Below are 22,507 nucleotides of genomic sequence, written 5' to 3'. Positions count from 1 at the left end.
TTCTGTAGAAGTTTTGAAGTAGTGAGAACTAGAAAGTCGTCTCTAGGCCATCAAACCTGTAAAGTATCAATTAGGTTTAAAGAGTTAATATAGGAGTTGACACATAACTGTGATTGAGTAAGGGATATTGTCGAGAAGCAGGTTGAAGCTTTGGTTGTTTATGTTAAAATCTTTCTAAACTGTCCCGTATTTTGGTGTATAATAAATGTGTTTTTAAAAAAAAGAAATTGATAGCCTTGTGAATATGTTAAGTAACTAACCACCATGATATCAAACTACAAAAATTAAACTAGTGATCTATCAAGCTACGTTTCATTCTGGGATCTGACTTGTCCCATCAACTGTGATCAAAACAGTGCATATAGTAAAATGAATAATGAGGGTCAGAGTAAAAATATTTATCAGACAGCAAGAATTACGTAGGAGAAGGCGAGGATTGCAGATGCTGGAGCTCAGAATCAAGGGTGTCGCACTGGAAAAGCACAGTAGCATCCGAGGAGCAGGAGAATCGACATTTCATGCATTAGCCCTTCATCAGGATTCCTGATGAAGGACTTATGCCTGAAACATCGATTCTCCTGCTCCTCAGATGCTGCCTGACCTGCTGTGCTTTTCCAGCACTATACTCTCAAACAAGAATTGTGTGTAGTGTTATGGAAATGTTACATTAACAACCCATCTGATCTATCATGAATGTAGGATTAAAGGTAATTTACCTTCCCCTCAAGCAACAAGCGCTCTACCCAACAGCGACTTTCCAGTGCATGTGCACCATCCTAGGAAAGAAAGGGCTTAATGTTTTTCATTTTGTTTCATTTGTTCTAATGTATCCCAGCTCCTATGGCTAATTAAAATATCTGATTTCAATAAACTGCTGTGTTTATTGTTGGAAATGGCGCTACAAATTTGCCAAATAAAATGGTAAAGTAACAAGTAGGGTCTTGCATCAACAGCTTGCTTCTGGTCTACCAAGTGATTTTAGTGAACTCCAGCTACATGCTTGCAGTAGTAAATTATATGAATGATAGGCTTACCAAGCTTCCCGGATTTTATTTATTTAACATTAAATTTTCATTTTATGTTTTGTCAATTTATAAGTATAGTGGTAACAGAAGTTAGCTGAAAATAGGTATCAAACTACTCTATCACACAGAGCAGAAATGTATTTAAAATAATGCAGGGACTTTACAAAGAGGAAACTGGGAATCTGGTAATAAGCATATCATGATATAAATTTACTAATCCTTTACTGTGTTAAGATTAAGGTTTTAAGATTAAGGAGATATACTAACTAGTTGTTGCAAATGGCTTCCTTTATTGAGTTTAGAATCCAATTTTGAAACTATGATCGATTATTGAAAAACTTCTGACAAGTACTTTTTGACACCACAATCCACGATTCAGTGGAGTGTGCGCTGCCACAGGGCCACACACCACAGTTTTTATAATACAGCTACCAACGGGAATGCATACGCAATATGGGAACTCTGTTCTTCATGGTGATATATATATATATATATATATATATGAGATAGGGTTTATCGAAGAAACACTGGCAACGTGCACGAGGATTTTGCAGTACAGCCAATATGAACTCCTGCACACAAAGTTATTTCGCAAACCCAGCTCTAACATGCATACATTGTAGCCAATTCTAACCCACAAATACATAGGGCTGCAAATCAAACAACAGATTTGGAACACATCTGGAAGAAACCAAAAAAATCAAATCAAATATATAGTGATTTTTATAAAAACTATTCATTTCATTAGCTGGAATGGAAGCAATATCAAGCTTGTGTTTTCCAGTTTATTGAGAACATATTGCCACAATCAATTCCTCAGAAACATGCCTGGTCAAGATGAGCATCATTATGCAAAAATAAATCATAAAACTATCCACATTACAAAAGATTCTATTAGGTCATAATGATGTTACAGATCGTATAAACAATGAGAATAAAGCAAGGGCTAGGATTCTTTGTTTGCACCTCAAAATCCTTTAAAAGGTTTTTTATTGATTTGTATTGTAACTATGTATTATATTGTGAAGTTTAGTGAATGGGTGAGATGTAGTCATATACCATTAGAAGAATTGAAAGTGTGTTTTAACTACCAATAAGAGGGGGCTAGCAGCTAACTTTAGGCACTTTATCCAGCCCCTGGCAATGACTGAATCCCTTGGCATGCACATTGTGTTCAATATTGCTTCAGTCACAAATATGGGCTCAGTAGAGCAGGTTGTTAAACCTTTTGATAATAGCATTGTACATAAATGTACATAATTGCATACATCTGTTGATTACTGGAGACAAAAGTGCTCTCGAGGCTTGTAATAAAGAAAGCGTGCAAGCCTTGCACGGGGCATTTTATCCACCCCATACCCATTATTCCAGTAAACTGTGCTGAAGCAAGTATCTGATGACAACCAGTGATTTCAAGACACTGGCCCCTTATAACTCAAGAACACATTCTAAATGCATTCCCAATGTTGTTTAACATAACAGGAAATCAAAGTGTTCTAACGGTGAACACTAATCTGAATATTTCTCTTGTGGAATGAATTTTTATCCTCAATAACAAGAAAACTTCAAAACTACAGATGTTTAGTCCCAAATCATTAAGTTAAGCCTATTTCACGCTTTACAAACCCTCAATTTCAACCATTACTATATATCTGAAAGAATGGTCCCAACTATTTCGAATCACACTCCACTCCCAATGAAAATGATTTCTCTAAATTCCCATGCACCAGAAATACATCAGCTCTTTGAATAACACAAAGGTCACTTTGTATTAGAAATCATCAAGATATACTTAGTGCAATGGAATTAAATTTGCAAATTTCTCAGACCTAGTTTCATAATGGACACTTATAATTCATCCAAATCCAACAGACTTTCCAATTAGAAATGTTCAGTGCTCAGAGTTAATGTAAACATAAGTCAACTTAAACTGCAATCTAAAGTTTCTTGCACATTGTAAATCCAAGCACACTCAAAATTCAACCAATATGTAAATACAATCACCAAAGGTTTAGAAAAAAAAACGTGGATTTCCTGAGAATTGGGAACTGATGCTGGTTACATTCAGAGTCTACTAGCACATTCCAATTAATATAAAAGCAAAATAGCCTCACAGCAAAGTGAGGAGTGCCGTATCCCAGGAACAGGTTAACTTTACAGCAGTGAGGTGATCAGTACCTCAGATACAGGCTAAATACACAGCGGGCCAAGATTATAAGACCTCAACGACAGGCTAATTTTACAGCAAGGCGAGATATGTAATACCTCACGGACAGGCTAACTTTGCAGCAGGGTCAAATATGCAACATATTAGGGGAAGGCTAACTTTACAGCGTAGTGAGGCGATTGGTACCTCGAAGACAAGCTAACTTAGATAGCATACTGAGGTGAACAATACCCGAATGGTAGACTAACCTTACAGCAAGGTCAAGTGGGAAATATTTCACAGGCAAAGCCTACAGTAGTATTTCTATCCACAACACAGTGTTGTTTATTAGGACTTCTAGTGGACAGTTCTAGCTGGGACTGAGGTTGAGGGAAGAATTGCATAACCAGACGGAGTTTACCTCACATCAAGGCAGAGTACAGCAATTAAGGAGCGAGTCTACTTTACATTATGAAGGTGTGGACTATATTTCAGGAAAAGAATACTTTTCAGCCATGGGACAGGCAAAGATGATTTCATACATTACCTCAAGCACAAGCTCATTTTGAAGAAGAGAGACTGAAGGAAGATAGATACTTTCCAAAAGGTAAGTATAATGCTCTACCTTAGGATCATATTTATTTTGAGGAAAAAAAGCTCAAAATAAAATTTAGCAAACTAACACTCTGATATTACTTTTACACAAAGTACTCACATGTGGCAAAGTGATCTGGATGTTGTGTTTAAACAGGATTCAGAATTTCATGAAAATATATGAATTCCTATTGCTCTTTGGAGTGATTATCCTTGGTATCGCTTCTGAAATTTGGGTACCTATTTGATTTTCAGGTAAATCAACTGGACCATCATGGTTATAACATAGAACACCAGCAGCCTTTGAGTAATGGCGGGGGAGGGAGGGGGTCACAATCTCTTGTGCACAACAGCACTGCTCAAAAGTGAACATGCCCCGGGCTTCTTCACAACAGTTTTCTACTCTTACAAGGCATCTTAGCTTATAATACCAAATATGATTTACATTGACAAAAAACAGCAATATTTTGAACACAGAATAGCATCCGAGCTATAATATAATTATTTAAATCTCAACATTTAGTACTGTACATTTTTTTTTTTGCTTTGTTCAAAGAACTAAACTCGCCCTATCTTGTACCCATTAGATAAAGTCAAATTATGAGCTTAAAAACTGGCATAATTAAGCATACAAGAAAACAAATTCAAGTAATACTACCTGTTTTATAAATTAGCCCCAAGTATAAAAACAATGATTTCCTATTCCTGGGTGAAAAGTGACAGTTATTTATGGCTTTAAGAGTTCAAAACCAAGATCACTATTGCTGAAGGATTCAAATATCGTAATTTCATGAAGCAAAAACTTTTCCAAATTTAAAAAAAATCTGCCAAAATTCTCAACGTATTTTTCATTATAATGAAGAACTTTTCTAACAAAACACTGGCCAGCAGTGCTAGTACAGCCAGGTATCCAAATGACAATTATGGATCCAAGGCTGGATGCCTGTACCAAAAATAATTAAAGGTCGGTGTTTCAGTGTAATTCCACAACTAGATGTAACCAGCAACATTCAATACTACACAAGTTGCTAAGCACAATAACGTAGTCTTGTTTAGAGTGGCAATTCACCAATTCTTTATGCGCTTTTACATTTCAATATTAGGCATGGAAGCCAGAATGTTCTCCTCAATTCAACATTGTTAGCCACTTCAAAACTTCCTTAAAGGAATAAGATAAATCCTTGGCAGGAGATTACCAAGTTAGTAATTAGTTCACAATCTATGTTAGCATGCTATTTCAGAGCTTATTTAAACCTTTGGGTGTTTAGAACCAATCCATACAATCACAAGTTGGTAAATGGGGTCAGAAACTTTGATCAAATTGCAAGATTACATTGCAAGATTTAATTCATGAAATTATGATAATTTTGTTAGTGCTGCAAAGTCTACATAAACTAACCACCCAATGACTGTTATTAAGATTCCTTTAAAATATATACTTCAGTCAAAAACTGAAGTAGTACCGGTAAGCCCAATGAAGAAACAGGGCTTCTATAATGCAATTGCTGCTCAAAGCATTAACTGGTTTCTCGGTGCATAGTAGTCAGTCTTTTCACCTTTTAACATTCAACATTTCTTTTGCCTAATGTCATTACTATTATATTTGTTTTTTATAAAGAGACTTGTACTCCCATTGCCCATTTTTCTTTTTTCATTCAAGTTCTCCTGTTTTTGCAGTCTTGTTTCCTTCCATCGCAATGTGATATTCCTGTTAGGGTAAAAAAAAACACTATGTTAAAACTACAATATAGGCAATAACATTTAAAAACTGTTACATCTTACCAGAGAGTTTCGGCTGTTTCTAATGAAGAACCTCTGCTACAATGATCAAGCTCCAACTCATTAGGCCTCTCAAAATCGCATTACAAACCAACTCTCACTTCAAATTTCTTAAGCTCACATGTGTCAAAATATTGCCAAAGTATGCAAATTAATTCTTTTCATCACCTGTTGGCCACCACTCCTTGAATAAAGTTGTATATTTGGCTATTTTAGAGGATGATTAGGAGCGAACCCCATGGTGTGAAGGACACTAGAAAACAGATTTTTAATGACAAATATTGTCAATCATCTCAAAGATAAGTTTATATTTTAGATCTACTAATTGAGCTCTAATTTAGAACAGCTGCCATGGTGGGATTCAAACTCATGCCCACACAATGTTAGCCCAGCACTCTGGATTCGGTCACAGAACATTCCACTGACTGAGCACCTATTTGAATGGGAATTGCATTGTATCCAGCTTCAGTGTTACAGTACAAATTTGATATTAGAAATAACAAGATAAAGTCAGCAAAGTATACAGGGCATCAAAAGAAGGTTTGCTAAAGCGTATGTTAGATATTACAATGTTCCATGTTTGTTTCTGAACTAGACAAATTCTTATTTAAACATAACTGGCTGAAATTTGTCTGTTTAGTCAGTCTGTTAGGACACCCAACTTGGAAGGAAAATTCTTGCTCTTAGTAAATTCAAAGATTGAGGGGTGACCTTTATGTGGTTTATAAAATAGATAAGAAAAGGGCATAGATAAAGTGAATAACAAGGGTCTTTTCCCCAGGGTGGGGAGGTCAAAACTAGGATTACATTTTTAAGGTGAGAAAGATTTAAAAAGAACACGAGGAGCAACTTTTTGTTTTAAAAAGACAGGCAGTGGTTCATGCGTGGAATGAACTGCCAGAAAAAGTGGTAGACGCAGGTGCAGTTACAATGTTTAAAAGACATTTGGACAAGTTGATGAATAGGAATGCTTTGGAAGGATATCAGCCAAGCGCAGGTGGGACTAGTTTAGTTTGAGATCAGCATGAACTGGTTAGACTGAAGGATCTATTTCCATGCTGTATGATTCCTTTACTTTTAACCATTAATCATATTCACCATCAACTGACCCCGAGCCAGAATAGATTGGCACAATTGTTTAAATAATATTAAATATTTTAAAGGGGGGGGGGGGGAAATGAGGATAATTGCAAGGAACTGCAACCTCTTGAAGCTACAGTCATAACAAGCAAAGTAGTATTAATGGCACTATTTCCCTAAGATTAATTTTTTCATTCACTTTCAACTAGAGTAGTGAGTCTTGTGTGGCATTGTTTATGGCAGGCTGAATGATATTGCACAAAGGGAAGAAGGTCATGTCACATTATATGTAATGTGTTATGTTGCTGCTAAAGTAGAACACTTGTCTTAAAGCCATAAAGTCCAAATGTCAAATCCACATGGGCTCAGTTCAAGACTTTACCTGTTTGGTTAGGAAACTTTGCAGACTGGAAAGCACTTGTGCAGTTCTGATTCAAAGTAAACAACTAGCTTGTTTTAAAAAAAATTGCAATCATAACAAAGTTTGATTTATGAAGTGTGCCACTCAGATATTATTAACCTCAGTCAGCGAGGTACCTTATTTCAACAATGCAATGAATATCCTGGTATTGGTAAGCCAAAGAAAAAACACTGAATGTAGATAATACATAAAACAGACGTGTTACTGCCAGTGCAAAGTCAGTTACCCTTATCATGCACGTTCTCCTGAAGATTTTTCTTTTTCAAAAGATCAGTAGGCAACTGGCCAGATAAGCATTTACATATCTGTTTAAAAATGTCATTAGAATCAAACTGATCTGGCCACCAGAAGACAAAACTCCAAAAATTAATCCTGCATAAAGCAAATGCATAATGTTCCCTCGAGTGCTATGTAGAGGATGAAAGGTTACACGCGATATAAAGCACATGCTTAGTGCTCTAAAACTGTTGTGGCATATAATTTCATGCAAATATTTTCTACAATATTACACACAAGAAATCTGAATATACTTTCAAGCAATTGCATATACTAGAGTTTCTACCAGAATAAACACCACTTCAAACTGCTAAGTGGAATATCACTTCCAAGATGGTTGTTTCCAGGGTTAACAGACTCTCAAAAAAGTTTAACAATTTTCAGTTATATTTGTAATGCAAACAAGTAGCTTTCACTTAGGCCTCATGATGAAAAGTAAATGTTCTTACTGCTGTATCAAATAAGTGAAGTGAAACATCACTGATTCTGCCTAGGTTTAGATAGAATTAAAATAAATTGAAAAATAATTAACTTTGAATCTTAAACTAAACTGTACCGAAAACATACTGACAATATAAACAGAAATAGTCCCTCATAGTGAGTTTCATCTGATTTATTTTTGTTGACTTCTCCAACTCTGATGCTGCCTGGCTTGCTGCGTTCTTTCAGCCTCCTATTTTGGATTCCAGCATCTGCAGTTTTTTTTTGTCTCTAGTGAAATCTTGAAAGCAAGAAAAACAAAGCACAACTTGGCATACCATCAGTCAGCTTTTGGTTTACTTTACAGCAGGGGCTATATTTCCAAACTATTACCTGTAAAAGGACTGAGACATCTAAAGCTGTGGAAAGCCCTTCCTGAAATCCAAGTCGGTCCTTTTCTGATATTATTGAATGTCACATGCTGTATAAGGCGTGAAACTAATAAAGGAGTTGCAGACTGAATTGAATCTGGTGTCATTTATAAAACTGTCAAATTGCAAAGTAATGAAAAGTCATAGGAAATATATTAGCAACTACCAACCTCCAATATACATGGAAATTGCACTGATGGATGAGACAAAACAGGGGAAAAAGAATCAAATGGAGCTAAATCCAGGTTGCACACCAATTGAGGTAAAACACCATGGTTTTATGTGAGAGTGCAAACAATCGGCAGAATGAGTTCAGGACTTAGCGTTCAAATTAGGTTGCAGGCTTCCACCTCTCAAAGAGACTGCAGCACAAGGTGGGACTCCACTTGCACTGCTCAACTCAGAAGATTAAGTCGTTTACAGCACCTTATTTACTGGGCACAACATTAATCTGTTTGAGGCCCCTCACAAATTTTTAGATAACACCAATGCTCAAACTTCAATCAGAAACATTTAGAAGATTGAAATAACGCCATAGACTCGAGACTGATCATACCACATTGTCTTGCTGTCTGTGGTGCACTTAGTGGCATAACAATGATGTGATGAACAGCAGTTGCAAAGCAACACTAACAGCATGAATAAAAACTGACTGCCTTAATTGGCATTAGCTATAGACTAAATTTGAGTTTTCATTAGCCAAAGATCACTGGTCTGCTATTTGTTTAGTGACAAATTAACTTTGTGACAATTCTCCTACCATTCCTACCTTATATACTTCTTTCCCTTCAACCATCCAAATTAACTGAAGTTTCAAAAGTCACCTGCACATAGAAAGCTGATTTTTTTTTTTAACATGACAAAATGACTATGCCATACTCTTCACTCAACATCATTTGAACATACTATCAATTGGTGACATCCCAAATGAACAACATAATTTAGATTGTATCTCAGGCTGACTTAGATGCCAAAGACACCCTTTGACTGAAAATACCTACCTGCATGAACACACCTCAGTAAGGGTAAACCAGAATCCTTGCATTACTCTAACAAGAAAATCACTGTCAATTCAACATCTGACCCAAAGTGTTCACATACTCCTTAGTTTCCAAGATCAACTCCAAAACTGTTGAACGCCTAAATGTTTATCATCCAAGAAATGTATACTTTTACAGTGGCTTTTACCCAATTGCAATCTCTAATCTGAATAATAGGCCTGCCCCAGCATTGGAACCAGTAAACAAATCTATTTCAATTTAACAGAGAGGCAGAAGTAAAAAGCAATTAAAAGTCTCTGTGGTCACAAGTCACACAAGAGTCAATTTATGCTACAAGAGATTTAACTCTGTCAGCAAGTGACTGAGTTACGGTTAGGGAGATAATAACTATCCGCTTGGGCCAAGAATGGAAACGGATTCTTCCGATGCCACAAGCTCTTTAAAGAACAATTATATTCATTTACTGTACCATAATCTAAGGACAAAGAACCAAACTCCACTATGTTGGTGTTTGTTTTTCCTTATTTACCTACTGTTTTCCATTCATTGTTTCCATTCATTTAATCAATTCCCTGTTGATAATTACTGAATCTACTTCCAACATCCTTAGTGGGCATGTGTTCAAGATAATAAACAAATTGCTCTTTAAATGCTTGTTATGATGCATTTGGATGGGTATATGAATAGGAAGGGTTTGGAGGGATATGGGGCGGGTGCTGGTAGGTGCAACTAGATTGGGTTGGGATATCTGGTCAGCATGGACGGGTTGGACCGAAGGGTCTGTTTCCATGCTGTACATCTCTACGACGCTATATGAGAGAGACCAATGGGGCATTTTTCATGCAGTGGGTGGTGTCTGTATGGATTGAGCTTCCAGAGTAAGTGGTGGAGGCTGGTACAATTGCAACATTTAAGATGCATTTGGATGGGTATATGAAATGTTGCAATTGTACCAGCCTCCACCACATTCTCTGGCAGCTCATTCCATACACGTACCACCCTCTGCATGAAAACGTTGCCCCTTAGGTCTCTTATGTCTTTCCCCTCTCACCCTAAACCTATGCCCTCTAGTTCTGGACTCCCCGACCCCAGGGAAAAGACTTTGTCTATTTACCCTATCCATGCCCCACAATTTTGTAAACCTCTATAAAGGTCACCCCTTAGCCTCCGACTGTCCAGGGAAAACAGCCCCAGCCTGTTCATCCTCTCCCTGTAGCTCAGATCCTCCAACCCTGTCAACATTCTTGTAAATCTTTTCTGAACCCTTTCAAGTTTCACAACATCTTTCCGATAGGAAGGAGACCAGAATTGCAAGCAATATTCCAACAGTGGCCTAACCGATGTCCTGTACAGCCGCAACATGACCTCCCAACTCCTGTACACAATACTCTGACCAATAAAGGAAAGCATACCAAACGCCTACTACACTATCCTATCTACCTGCAACTCCACTTTCAAGGAGCTATGAACCTGCACTCCAAGATCTGTTTGTTCAGCAACACTCCCGAGGACCTTACCATTAAGTGTATAAGTGCTGTTAAGATTTGCTTTCCCAAAATGCAGCACCTCACATTTATCTGAATTAAACTCCATCTGCCACTTCTCAGCCCATTGGCTCATCTAGTCCAGATCCTGTTGTAATCTGAGGTAACCCTCTTCACTGTCCACTACACCTGCAATTTTGGTGTCATCTACAAACTTACTAACTGTACCTCTTATGGTCGCATCCAAATCATTTATGTAAATGGCAAAAAGTAAAGGGCCCAGCATCGATCCTTGTGGCACTCCACTGGGCACAGGCCTCCAGTCTGAAAAACTACCCTCTGTCTTCTACCTTTGAGCCAGTTCTGTATCCAAATGGCTAGTTCTCCCTGTATTCCATGAGATCTAACCTTGCTAATCAGTCTCCCATGGGGAACCTTGTTGAACGCCTTACTGAGGTCCATATAGATCACATCTACTGCTCCGCCCTCAATCTACTTTGTTGCTTCTTCAAATAAACCACACACACACACACACACACACACACACACACAGGGGAAAAGACCTTGTCAATTTACCTTATCTATGCCCCTCAAGGTCACCCCCTCAGGCTCCGACTGTCCAGGGAAAACAGTCCTAGCCTATTTAACCTCTCCTTACTGCTCAAATCCTTCACCCCTGGTAACATCCTTGTAAATCCTTTTCTGAACCCTTTCACATTTCACAACATCTTTCTGATAGGAAGGAGACCAGAATTGCACACAATATTCCAACAGTGGCCTAACCAATGTCCCGTATAGCCGCAACATGACCTCCCAACCCCTGTACTCAATCACGTCCCTAGCTTCCCACAGATTTCTAGGGTATACCTGATCAGGCCCTGGGGATTTTGAATGCACTTTTATGCGTTAAGACATCCAGCACTTCTGCCTCTGTAATGTCGACAATTTGCAATATGTCACCATCTATTTCCCTACATTCTATATTTTCCATGTCCTTTTCCACAGTAAACACTGATGCAAAATACTCGTTTAGTATCTCCCCTATCTCCAGCGGCTCCACACAAAGGCCACCTTGCTGATCTTTGAGGGGCCCTATTCTCTTCCTAGTTACTCTTTTGTCCTTAATCTAACTGTAAAAACCCTTTGGATTCTCCTTAAACTCTATTTTCCAAAGGTATCTCATGTTCCCTTTTTGCCCTCCCAATTTCCCTCTCAAGTAGACTCCTACTGCCTTTATACTCTTCTCAGGATTAACTTGGTTATCCTGCCTATACCTGACATATGCTTCCTTCTTTTTCTTAACCAAACCCTCAATTTCTTTAGTCATCCAGCATTTCCCATACCTATCAGCCTTTCCTTACACCCTAACGGGTATATACTGTCTCTGCACTCTCGTTATCTCATTTCTGAAGGCTCCCCATTTTCCAGCCGTCCCTTTACCTGCAAACATCTGTTCCCAATCACCTTTTGGGAGTTCTTGCCTAATACCGTCAAGCATGGCCATCCTCTAATTTAGAGCTTCAACTTTTAGATCTGGTCTATCCTTTTCCATCACTGTTTGAAAGCTAATAGAATTATGGTCGCTGGCTCCAAAGCGCTCCCCCACTGACACCTGCCCTGCCTTATTTCCCAAGAGTAGGTCAGGTTTTGCACCTTCTCTAGTAGGTTCATCCACATACGGAATCAGAAAATTTTCTCGTACATGCTTAACAAATTCCTCTCCATCTAAACCCTTAACACTATAGCAGTCCCACTCTAAATTAAAATCCCCTACCAGAATCATCCTATTATTCTTACAGATAACTGAGATCTCCTTATAAATTTGTTTCTCAATTTCCCGCTGACTATTAGGAGGTCTATAATACAATCCCAATAAGGTGATCATCCCTGTCTTATTTCTCAGTTCCACACAAATAACTTCCCTGGATGTATTTCTGGGAATATCCTCTCTCAGTACAGCTGTAATGCTATCCTTTATCAAAAATGCAACTCCTCGTCCTCTCTTGCCTCCGTTTCTGTCCTTCCTGTAGCATTTGTATCCTGGAACATTAAGCTGCCAGTCCTGTCCATCCCTGAGCCATGTTTCTGTAATTGCTATGATATCCCAGTCCCTAACCAATGCCCTGAGCTCATCTGCCTTTCCTGTTATGCCTCTTGCATTGAAATAATGCAGTTTAATTTATCAGTCCTACCTTGTTCTCTGCTTTGTCCCTGCCTGCCCTGACTGTTTGGCTTGCTTCTTTTCTCAGCTGCAGCAATATCAGATTGATGTCTTTCATCACTATCTCCCTGGGTCCCACACCTCCCCCCCCCCCCCAACTTACTAGTTTAAATTCTCCCGAGCAGCTCTAGCAAATCTCCCTGCCAGTATCTTAGTCCCCTTCCAAATTAGGTGCAATCCATCCTTCTTGTACAGGCCACTTCTATGACAGAAGAGATTCCAATGATCCAAAATGTGAATCTTTCTCCCATACTCCAGCTCCTCAGCCAAGAATTCATCTGCTCCATCCTCCGTTTTCTACCCTCACTAGCTTGTAGCACCTGGAGTAATCTAGATATTATACTCTCGAGGACCTCCTTTTTAAATTCTTGCCGAACTGTGTATTCTCCCTTCAGAATCTCAACCTTTTCCCTTCCTATGTCGTTGGTTCCAATATCTGCAATGACCTCCTGCTGGGCCCTTTTCCCCTTGAGAACATTCTACAACCTCAGAAATCGTTGATCCTAGCACCATATGAAAACATTACACCATTCTGAAGTTAAGAACTAAGCAAACAAAACAGATGCAGGACTAGGTGATGTTGTGGGATCCCATTGTGATTCACAGTGACCACAGCGGTAGCAAGTGTTGGTTGTTTGAGGAACTCCGGTCCAAAGTTGATGAGCTAGAGTCTGAACTTCGAAAACAGACATGTCAAATTGGGGGAAGTGTTACTTGGAGAGTGTTTCAGGAGGGAGTCTTACCCCTTTGATTAATTATCACAAATTCAGTCAGTTGTCAGGGACAGGAGGGTGTGACTACGAGCGAGACATGTAGAAGGATCCAGGGCACATTGCTGAAGGAGCCTCAGCCCTTAAGATTGTCTAACAGGCTTCAAATTCTTGCTCCTTGTGCAGATGAGAATGGGGAGAGAGGGAGTACAAGCAAATTGACCACAGCACCATGGAAAAGGAAGCCACTCAAGGGGATTTTGACTGAGGGAAGGCTAGCACTAAGCTCAGCACTACCTCAGAACGAGGAAATGATATATTTGAGTTATGATCCGTAGCCACTTTCTTGCCACAGTAACAGAGGCAACTTTCTAAAATATTGTGCCCTTCATGTTGAAAAATAATCCACAGCAGTTTACAGAAACAGATGCTGAGTCAAGAGAGGAAATATTAGGAACACTGGCCAAAGTAATGAGAGGGGAGATAAGGAACTGGAGAGTTGAAAAAAAAACTTAGGTTAGTGATGGCAGAGTATGGGAGCGCAATAATTAAAGGCAATTCTGCCAGTAATAGAGAAAAAGTACTGGGAAGGATACAAGAGGATGGAGACTGAGTCACACACAGTTCAGGGAAAGTGCAACAGAGATAGGGAGGGTTGAACCCATGAAAGATTTCAATATAGAGAAGATTCTTTCATGGTATAGGTGACTGGATGCAAATGTAGCTCACTATGGATTCACACACCATTACACTAGAAGTCCACTGAGACTTTTTCATCTCTTTATAACATCATCTGGATATATAATGTCAAGTTTCACATACATAATGATGGTATGTCATTGTCACACTTATTCATCTATTCTCTGATTTGTCACACTGCATGCCCAAAGTTCAGTCTTGAATGAACAGAGAATTCCTCCTACTAGTTATTGGGAAAATCATTGTTTTCATCATATTCCTTAAGTCATTGCTGGCCCAGACCATTTGCAATCTTAGTTTCCTATCTAACTCAAAAGTGTTTCTGAACACCCACCCGCTCCAATATAAAAATCACTTCCTGAATAATATCACCCATTTCCACCTCATCTGTGGCTGAAACCTTTATACCTTGATTCCCTCTAGACGCCGCTATTCCAATGCCCACCTGACAGATTCTCATTTTTCACTTTTCATAAATTCAAGCTCATCACAAGCTCTGCTGACAAAACCCTAACCTATATCGCGCTCTGATCACTAATCATTCCAGTGCTCAGATCCTGTAATGTCTGCATTTTAAAATACCATTTCTTGTTTTCAAATTTGTTTCAACCAGTTCCCCTCCTTATTTCTGTAATCCCCTCTTGCTTTACAATCCTCCAAGAGCTCGGTGACCCTCCATTCTGGCCACTTGCACAGCCCATCTTTTAATTGCTCCATTGTTGGAGTTTGGACCGAATTTCGTAAATTTGTCCAACATTCTCAAAATGCTCCTTTAAAAGCTATCTATCTGTCTGACCAGCTTTTTCGTCACCATCCTAATACCTCATGATTCAGGGCTAAATTTTACATGCTAAGGCACTTTGTGAAGCATTTTGAGGTTGAGAGATGGATAAGTTCACAGAGGGTGGATTATGAGTGGTTGGTCAGGAGATCAATACAGAAATTGGGTCGAAGAATAGGAACTGCATGGATAAAAATTTAAGTGGTATACGCATTAATGCCAAAGATACTAGAAAGCACTGTTACAATGAGAGATCAAAGCAAATACATTCTTCAAATTTGATTCTCAGTTCTGGATCACAAATTTTTTTTATTTTTATGCTTGCCTACAAAGTTATCCTATTTAATTTAATCCTATTTTTACATTCTAGTATTTCAAAACTGGAACCTACATTTACGAACTCTGGCATTTTATTTAAACTATGTCACTTATGTGAATTCTGTCATCTGCAGAGATCTTAAGAACACAATTTGGATACAATCTTAAGTCTGTAGATTCTATTTGGGAGATTTTAAAATGGTTAAGTCAAAGTTTCTTTTTGAGATGCTCCTTTAAATATTATTCCAGCTACATATCTTATACAGCCAAATAGGTGAAATATCCTTTGAAGAAATTAAGGAAACTTTTAAACACAAATTTAACACTTTGTGTCAAATAAGTTTATGAGCACTACACATTAACACAAATGTATTGGTTATATATCTGCAAGGTTCTATGATTTTTGCTTATAACATGCATTAAAAACACTAAAAGCTCCTCCAATAACTCATGTACTTCACACATGACGGCAGAGATTCTGGGATAGATTGCTAGCTTGTTTTTGTGATATCTTACCTCAGTCAACACCAGCAACTGGAATACTAAACTTGGCCTCACTTCTAAACTAAATAGAAAAACCACATAGGGTTTATTTTGTCTAGTTGGCATTCAGACACAAATCAGGAGAGAAGAGGACTGGGCTTCGCTACACGGTTTCCCATCAACTCAAGCAGCCTTCGACCCTCATAGTCTCGGCTTTCTAATGAATGGTCATTTCATTTCGTTGAGGATTCCTGATTAACAAATGGAACTGAGAATCGTTCTCTTTCAAACAGAAGAATATGGACCAGAGGAAAAAATCCTTTAAGAACCAAGTTATGTTAGTAAACAAGACAGGGTTTAATGGTGCACAAAGTTCCATTTAAGGTTTTAATCCTATTGAAGAATGAGGCTTTACAAGCACAAATTTAGTTATCATGATGGAAGTTTATGAATATGTACAACTTTAAAATTCCTTTACATTTTGAGAAAAATATATTTAGCTAACATCCTAACTTATTTTAGAAATCAGAGAAGAAGACTCAGGTTTCATAATTTGGACAGACCTAAATCTCAGCAGCAATGAATACAGAAAATAGCACAACATTTTGCACATCTGAAAAACATGCCTGGAACCTGAGACCATTGCAATGTAGGGAGTTCTAATTAAATTGCAATGGATGCTAAAGTAATGTTTGAAGTAAATTATTATTTAAAATCTTAACAGACAAAGGAAATTATTGACCACACTATGTACCCCAAATCATTAAAAAATGAATTAATGAGATAAGACTTACCGTATAAAGAAACGCCATATTGTCCATGTCAGGACCAGTATAAATCCAAGGATCCAACACTGGATGACGTAAAAAGGAATTGGTAGTGTAAGTGTATAAGGGTCATACTTCAGCACAATTAGGAATTCTGTTACTGTGATTGCAGCTACCAACCAAGCCTGCTGACCAAGTTTTTTATGGAATTTCCTGCAGAGAAAGATATGTCTTTATCAAAAAATTCACAAAGATGCCAATTTGATTAAGTTTATACTTTGGTCAGTTTAGAAACAACGAAATTCATTTGCTTCACAAATCAATTATGTAACAGCTAAAATCACATTTACCCACAAAATAAAACCTGCACACACTATTTCACCAGAAACAACTCAAAGATATGTGCATTGAATCAATATTTACTGTGTAAAATAGCACTCAGTTCTTTCCTCAAGCGTACAAAGTATTTCAGTCGCGGTGATGAGACTACCTTGGCCTCCTCCTAACCCACTAACTTATTTTCTATTTGAAGAAATATTTGCTTCATCTATATCTTATCTGTAAAGGATACACTGAATTTCTTTGCTGTGATCCACATTTTGCAGAAAGTTAATAAAAAGCAGCACACTCAGAGAATGTTCACTCATTTTGCAAAATCAATGAGGCTACATTATGTCTAAGCACGCATGCTCAAGGAGAATGGGCAGTAAAGTATCACTCGCCCATTCACAGCCTGCCCTTAATCTCAACTCCCTCTGCACCAAGATAATAAAATTTTGAATGGACAATATTGAACATCAAGCCCAAAAGTGACCAAGCTCGAAGAGTTCAGGCCTGTGCTCCAACTGTACATATTCCAATGAGTTTCCTTCACTCATTCCTTCATACCCTCTATTGTCTGCTCAGATAACTACTCTGAGGCTGGGGTGAGTGTTGTTGGTCCAAGCTCAGTCCTGCTGGTGCTCCACAATCTAAGTGGGAAGCCTGCCTTTCCAGTCCTGTGGACCAGGGATGGAGGGGTGCTACCATGCTCCAAAGTGTCAGACGCCCTGTACACTGGGACAGGTAGCTCCATCACGTCAAAGGAGTTCTTAGGCCAGCGTCAACCTCAAGTAGAAATGCTACTGGGGGTGTGGACAGCTGGGGGTTCCAGCAGGAGAAGTCTCTGCTGCAGATCTCTATGAATGGCGCAGTACCAGGAGAAGCTGTAAATCACAGAGATGCAATGCCAACATGGCACCAAATAGGTTAAGTACTGTAATGTACTGCCAAATATTATTACAAATTTTGCAACACTCAACGTGCTTATATATCCTGATAACTTGGGACATTAATGCAAAAGAATGCTAAACAGGACAACTTTAAACACAATTAAATCTACTGCATTAACCAAGCTACAAGCAACTGTTTCATTCACTCATTGTAGTCAGCATACTCAGTCATACTCATTAACTCTCTCTGACTTTTAGGAATAAATATTTAAAAGTTAATTCCCAAAAGACAATAAGCAACATTCTCTTCATTGTGATGAATCCCTTTTTGATGTATTAATTTGTGCATCAAGAGTCAGCAAGCAGTGAACACTAATATTCAGGGGTACAGAAAATTCCAAGTGTTTGCTACATTTGACTGTCCCAATTTATTGTAAGGTTTTCAATAGATCACCCAAAACAATTTGGCGCAACCAAAGAATAGTTCTGGAGAGAGGAGGAGAGGGGAGAGAGGAGGGGAAGAGAGGGGAGAACTCCATTTTGGGCAAGAATCCTGCTAGCTGAACTACATAGGTTCTGTTATTTGGGGCCCAAGGAAGTCTTACAGTAATTGAATAGCTTTGTGTAATGACGGCTCATGGAAGACCTAGGAGCTATAATGGGCTTGGAAGCAGCTAGTGCACAAATCAGTAGTTCAGCAGAGTGTAGTTGAAAGCTCACAAGTAGTAATTTTGTGATGCTCGGAAGCCAATTAAGAATTGTGGGAAGGAAAATGGGCCACCAGAATATGAGCAATGATTAGGACAGTCCATGATCAAGTGGTATTTGTTATGGACCAGATCATGCTCACTCAAAACAAAAGGCAGCCTAAACCCTAACTTTTTCTTATTTTAAAAAAGGTAAATGTGAGGTGCTATATTCCAGATGCAATTCAACTGGTCAAACTACTTGATGTTAAGCAAAAAACAATTTCTTCAAACAGTATAGTCAAAATACAACAAAGGAAAGAGGAACTTGGAATAACTTAATTCTATTGAAAAACTTAACTGAATAGATTTTTTACTAATAAACAGTAACTGTTCCAATATAGTAACACCTCAGTGGTAAAAAAGCAAATGCAGAAAACAGATTGCCCCACATGTAGTTCTCCAATCCAGGAAGAAAGAGCATCAAAAGATAATTCTGAGATGAAACTCAGACAAGCAGCCGGGAGAGATTCACTGCATTCCTACCCTGCCGAGACCTCAACAAAACTGCTGAAAGCTAACTAAATATTCTGGATCGGAGAGAGCTTGACCACACCCATTCAGGCTGCTTCTATTGTTGCAATTTTAAAAAAACCAAGGACTCAAGTTGTTTATCTTCTCATCAACTGCTCAGCACCTGTCTCCCATTCTCTCGTTCTAAAAGAAACCAGAACAAAACACCTCTTAAAGACACAGCATCATCACAATTTGAGTGAGCTTCAAGCCCAGATTGTCAAAAATGAAGAATCAGAGTCATTTGTGAAGTGTTAAAGAAATTTGGCAATCCACAATATCACAAATGTGTATGGAATAACTGCTCAGAAATCTTTGGGATGTGTTTGATCCCACAGATATTTGCAATCAGAACTGTTGTGGATTACTGACTGATGTGAGCAACATCCTGTTCTCTCCTCAGATACGACAAATAAGGGGGAATCTGAGCCTTATATATATATCACATGAGAAATTGGTAAATCAATAGAGGAGAGAAAGAGATTTCTATAAAATAATTCAATTTACACAAGTTTTAAAATAAAACATAGCCTGAAAGCAACATCACTACAAGGACTGAACACCAGTGATTAAACTTCTACAGAATAGTAAAAGTCTATGGTTTTAATTTGCTACTTGCCTGGATAAAACTAATGAGATTATTGCTCAATGGGCTTTCATTTGCAACAGGTACTTACAAGTCATCCATGAAGTCATAAATCTCACGCATTGCTACACCTCCTACGTGCACAAAGAAAACCAGACGTAGTAAGACCAGGTAGTGTTCAGGGGGCATCCAGAGGACAAATTTCAAGTAAAAGGTATTTAATTCCGCAAGCAAAAACTGCAAAACACAGAAAGGGCTGCTCAGCTGCTGGGACTGTAAGTGAAGAACTGAGCACGAATATATCTAAATAGTCAATGGTACTTCAAAAGCAGAACAACAAAATTTGAAAGTAAATTACTTCTTTCTTCCACTGCTAAGATGACAAATGCTGCATAATTTTGAATAATTATCCTATGGGGATAATACAATAGATTACAAAATTTAACAAAAATATACATCCATAACACCAAGTTTGACGTTGACTAGCAAAAATTAATCATAACGAGGCTTCAAACCAGCATTTCTGTATTTGTGAAGTATTTCACATCAGATTTAACAGGTGAAGCTGTTTTGTTGCTTGAGAAGACAATGTTGACCATAACTACATCACTGCAGCAAGGACTATACCTTTTATCTAGTCAATTATCAGCCGATTAACTGCGAATCAGTCAATTGTCCATTTCTCAGTTTCTCATAATCATAGATCATCCATTCTCCACAGGAGTGCAAAGAAAATAGCGGGGAGGGAAAAAGAAGCATTGTTGTGACCCTTATTCCATAAGTGGTGAAATTTGCCGCAGTGAATGCAACATTAAACCACTCTTATTTTTAACTCCTCAAATAATGGGTTTTAAAAATACAAATTGTGAAAGATTGCAAAATTGCATTTTAAATGAATGGTCATAACTAATTACAACATAACATGTCTTATTTCTTACCATGAAAATAATTCCACAAACTGCCAGCCACCTGCGAAGATTTGAGGCTGGTTTCCATTCAAACTTCACCCAGCTGTATGGCGTGAATTGGAAAGCAATGCGCTTGATTTTTCCTCTGAAGGAGAAGAATAATCATATCAAATTAAAATCAAGAATTCTGTCACTCTGCTCATCTTGACTAAGTTAACAACCACACAACACCAGATTTAGTCCAACAGGTTTATTTGGAAGAAGCAGTGCTCCAAAAGCTAGTGCTTCCAAATAAACCTGGAGGACTATAATTTGGTGGTGTGTGATTTTTAACTTTGACCACCCCAGTCCAACACCGGCACCTCCAAACCATCTTGACTAATTACCTGCTTATAAATAGGGGACAGTCGCAAAGTGCTAATGTTATTGAATTAGTAAAACAAACTAAAGCCCAGGTAAAAGTTCATATCCTGGCATGGCAGCTGTGGAAAGTTAAACTCAATTATTAAATTTGGAATAATAATAATAATATTCATCAAAATACCAGAATATCCAATCATGCTTCTGAAATCCACATTTATAACAAAAAACATCCATCCAGTTCTCTAATGGCCTTCAGACTAAGGAAATCTGGTACAGTACATGTGACTGAAGACCCACAGCAATGACTGTGACTCTCAACTGCCCTCAGATAGGACTAGCAAAGCATTTAGTTTTACCAATCCAAACAGAAAAGGTGAAGAACAATAAAACCTGATACACCATTTGGGACCTGTCACAATAAAGGCACAACTGAATAGTCAATCATTAGATTTGAGCCAAAATTTGGAGGAACATCCCACAGACTAGAAAACCATCAGCCTAACATTACCATGCTCACCAATTCTTACTTTTAAGCCAATGCTCCAGACTTTTCATCGCCATTTCTGGGTATATCCTACCTACTTTTAACACATAGAATAAGCAGGACAGCACTGTAGTCGACAGTCAGGATGGACTGGACCCGGGAGTCCTCAACACCAATTTCAGACTCCAGAGTCACTCATGGCATCAGGTGAAACACAGATGAGGAATATTTCCACTGACTACTATTTCAATTTTTCCCCTCAGATAATGAATCAATGCTCCTCTAAGTTGAAAAATCACAGAATGTCCATCTTGAAGAAGCCAGCAGACAAACCTATTGCAGCATGGAGTTTAGGAGAGAATGCCAGCAGACTAACGATAGACAATACTTTCATTGTCAGTGGTACTAAAACAAAACCTAAATACTCGGGTCTTCTGATTTACCAATTGAAACGAAACACAAAACTCAACTTTGTCCCGTAGATCAATGGGAATGTAAATTGGTTTGGAGTGGGAAAAAAACAAAATAAAAAAAAGGGACACATTTGTATTACTCCTGTGGTCAGTCATCTTTTTACAGTTGCAAATTGATTCTATCCATACTCTTTCTACACAAATACCTGAAACTACTTGCATAAAGATGAAAACAATAGGAAAAAGGAATAGGCATAAGGTCCCTCAAGTCTGCTCCAGCACATAAGACTAGGGCTAGTTTTTATCTTCTATTTTACTTTTCTGTCCAATCCTAATATTCTTTACAGTTCTTTACAGTTGAAAGATCTACCAATATCAATTCCTGAAAATAATAAAAGACAGAGCATCCATAGCCTCTGGGCCAACTAATTCCAAAGGTTCACAAATCTGTACAAATTGCTCATAAGTCTGAAATAATCTATTGATTATCCTTAGGCCGAGTCCTAGTTCTAGATTCTCCTGACACAGGAGTCAGCAACTTAGCTTATAGCCTGTGTGTGTCCTTCAGAATCTCAAGTGGTTCAATGAGATCACCCCTCATTCTTCTAAACTCAAGAGTAAAGACCAATTTCATTAAAACCTCTCCA

General features: G+C 38.2%; 1 protein-coding gene across 5 annotated transcripts in view; it reads right to left on the bottom strand.

The window, feature by feature from the left end:
• Positions 1-1,790: 1,790 nt before the first annotated feature.
• Positions 1,791-22,507, bottom strand: part of ptdss2 (phosphatidylserine synthase 2) — a 95,115-nt gene continuing 74,398 nt past the window's right edge. For 3 of the 5 annotated variants that reach the window (XM_087996735.1, XM_043706177.2, XM_087996736.1), the window contains 4 exons: positions 20,631-20,745; positions 19,784-19,929; positions 16,664-16,849; positions 1,791-5,473 (listed from right to left, as the gene is read on the bottom strand). In XM_087996735.1, the coding sequence (XP_087852861.1) occupies positions 5,332-5,473; positions 16,664-16,849; positions 19,784-19,929; positions 20,631-20,745 (589 nt within the window). In that variant the 3' untranslated portion in view covers positions 1,791-5,331. Of the gene's footprint in view, positions 5,474-16,659; positions 16,850-19,783; positions 19,930-20,630; positions 20,746-22,507 lie in introns of those variants that run through there. The other 2 variants (XM_087996734.1, XM_043706178.2) reach the window with 2 other exon arrangements.

Source organism: Chiloscyllium plagiosum, unplaced genomic scaffold (genome assembly GCF_037043375.1).
Source record: "Chiloscyllium plagiosum isolate Xiang-an unplaced genomic scaffold, Cpla_swu_hap1 HiC_scaffold_18, whole genome shotgun sequence".
NCBI classification, from domain to species: domain Eukaryota; kingdom Metazoa; phylum Chordata; class Chondrichthyes; order Orectolobiformes; family Hemiscylliidae; genus Chiloscyllium; species Chiloscyllium plagiosum.
The sequence above is the reverse complement of the archived record's forward strand: the minus strand, read 5'-3'. Positions and strand labels throughout refer to the sequence as shown.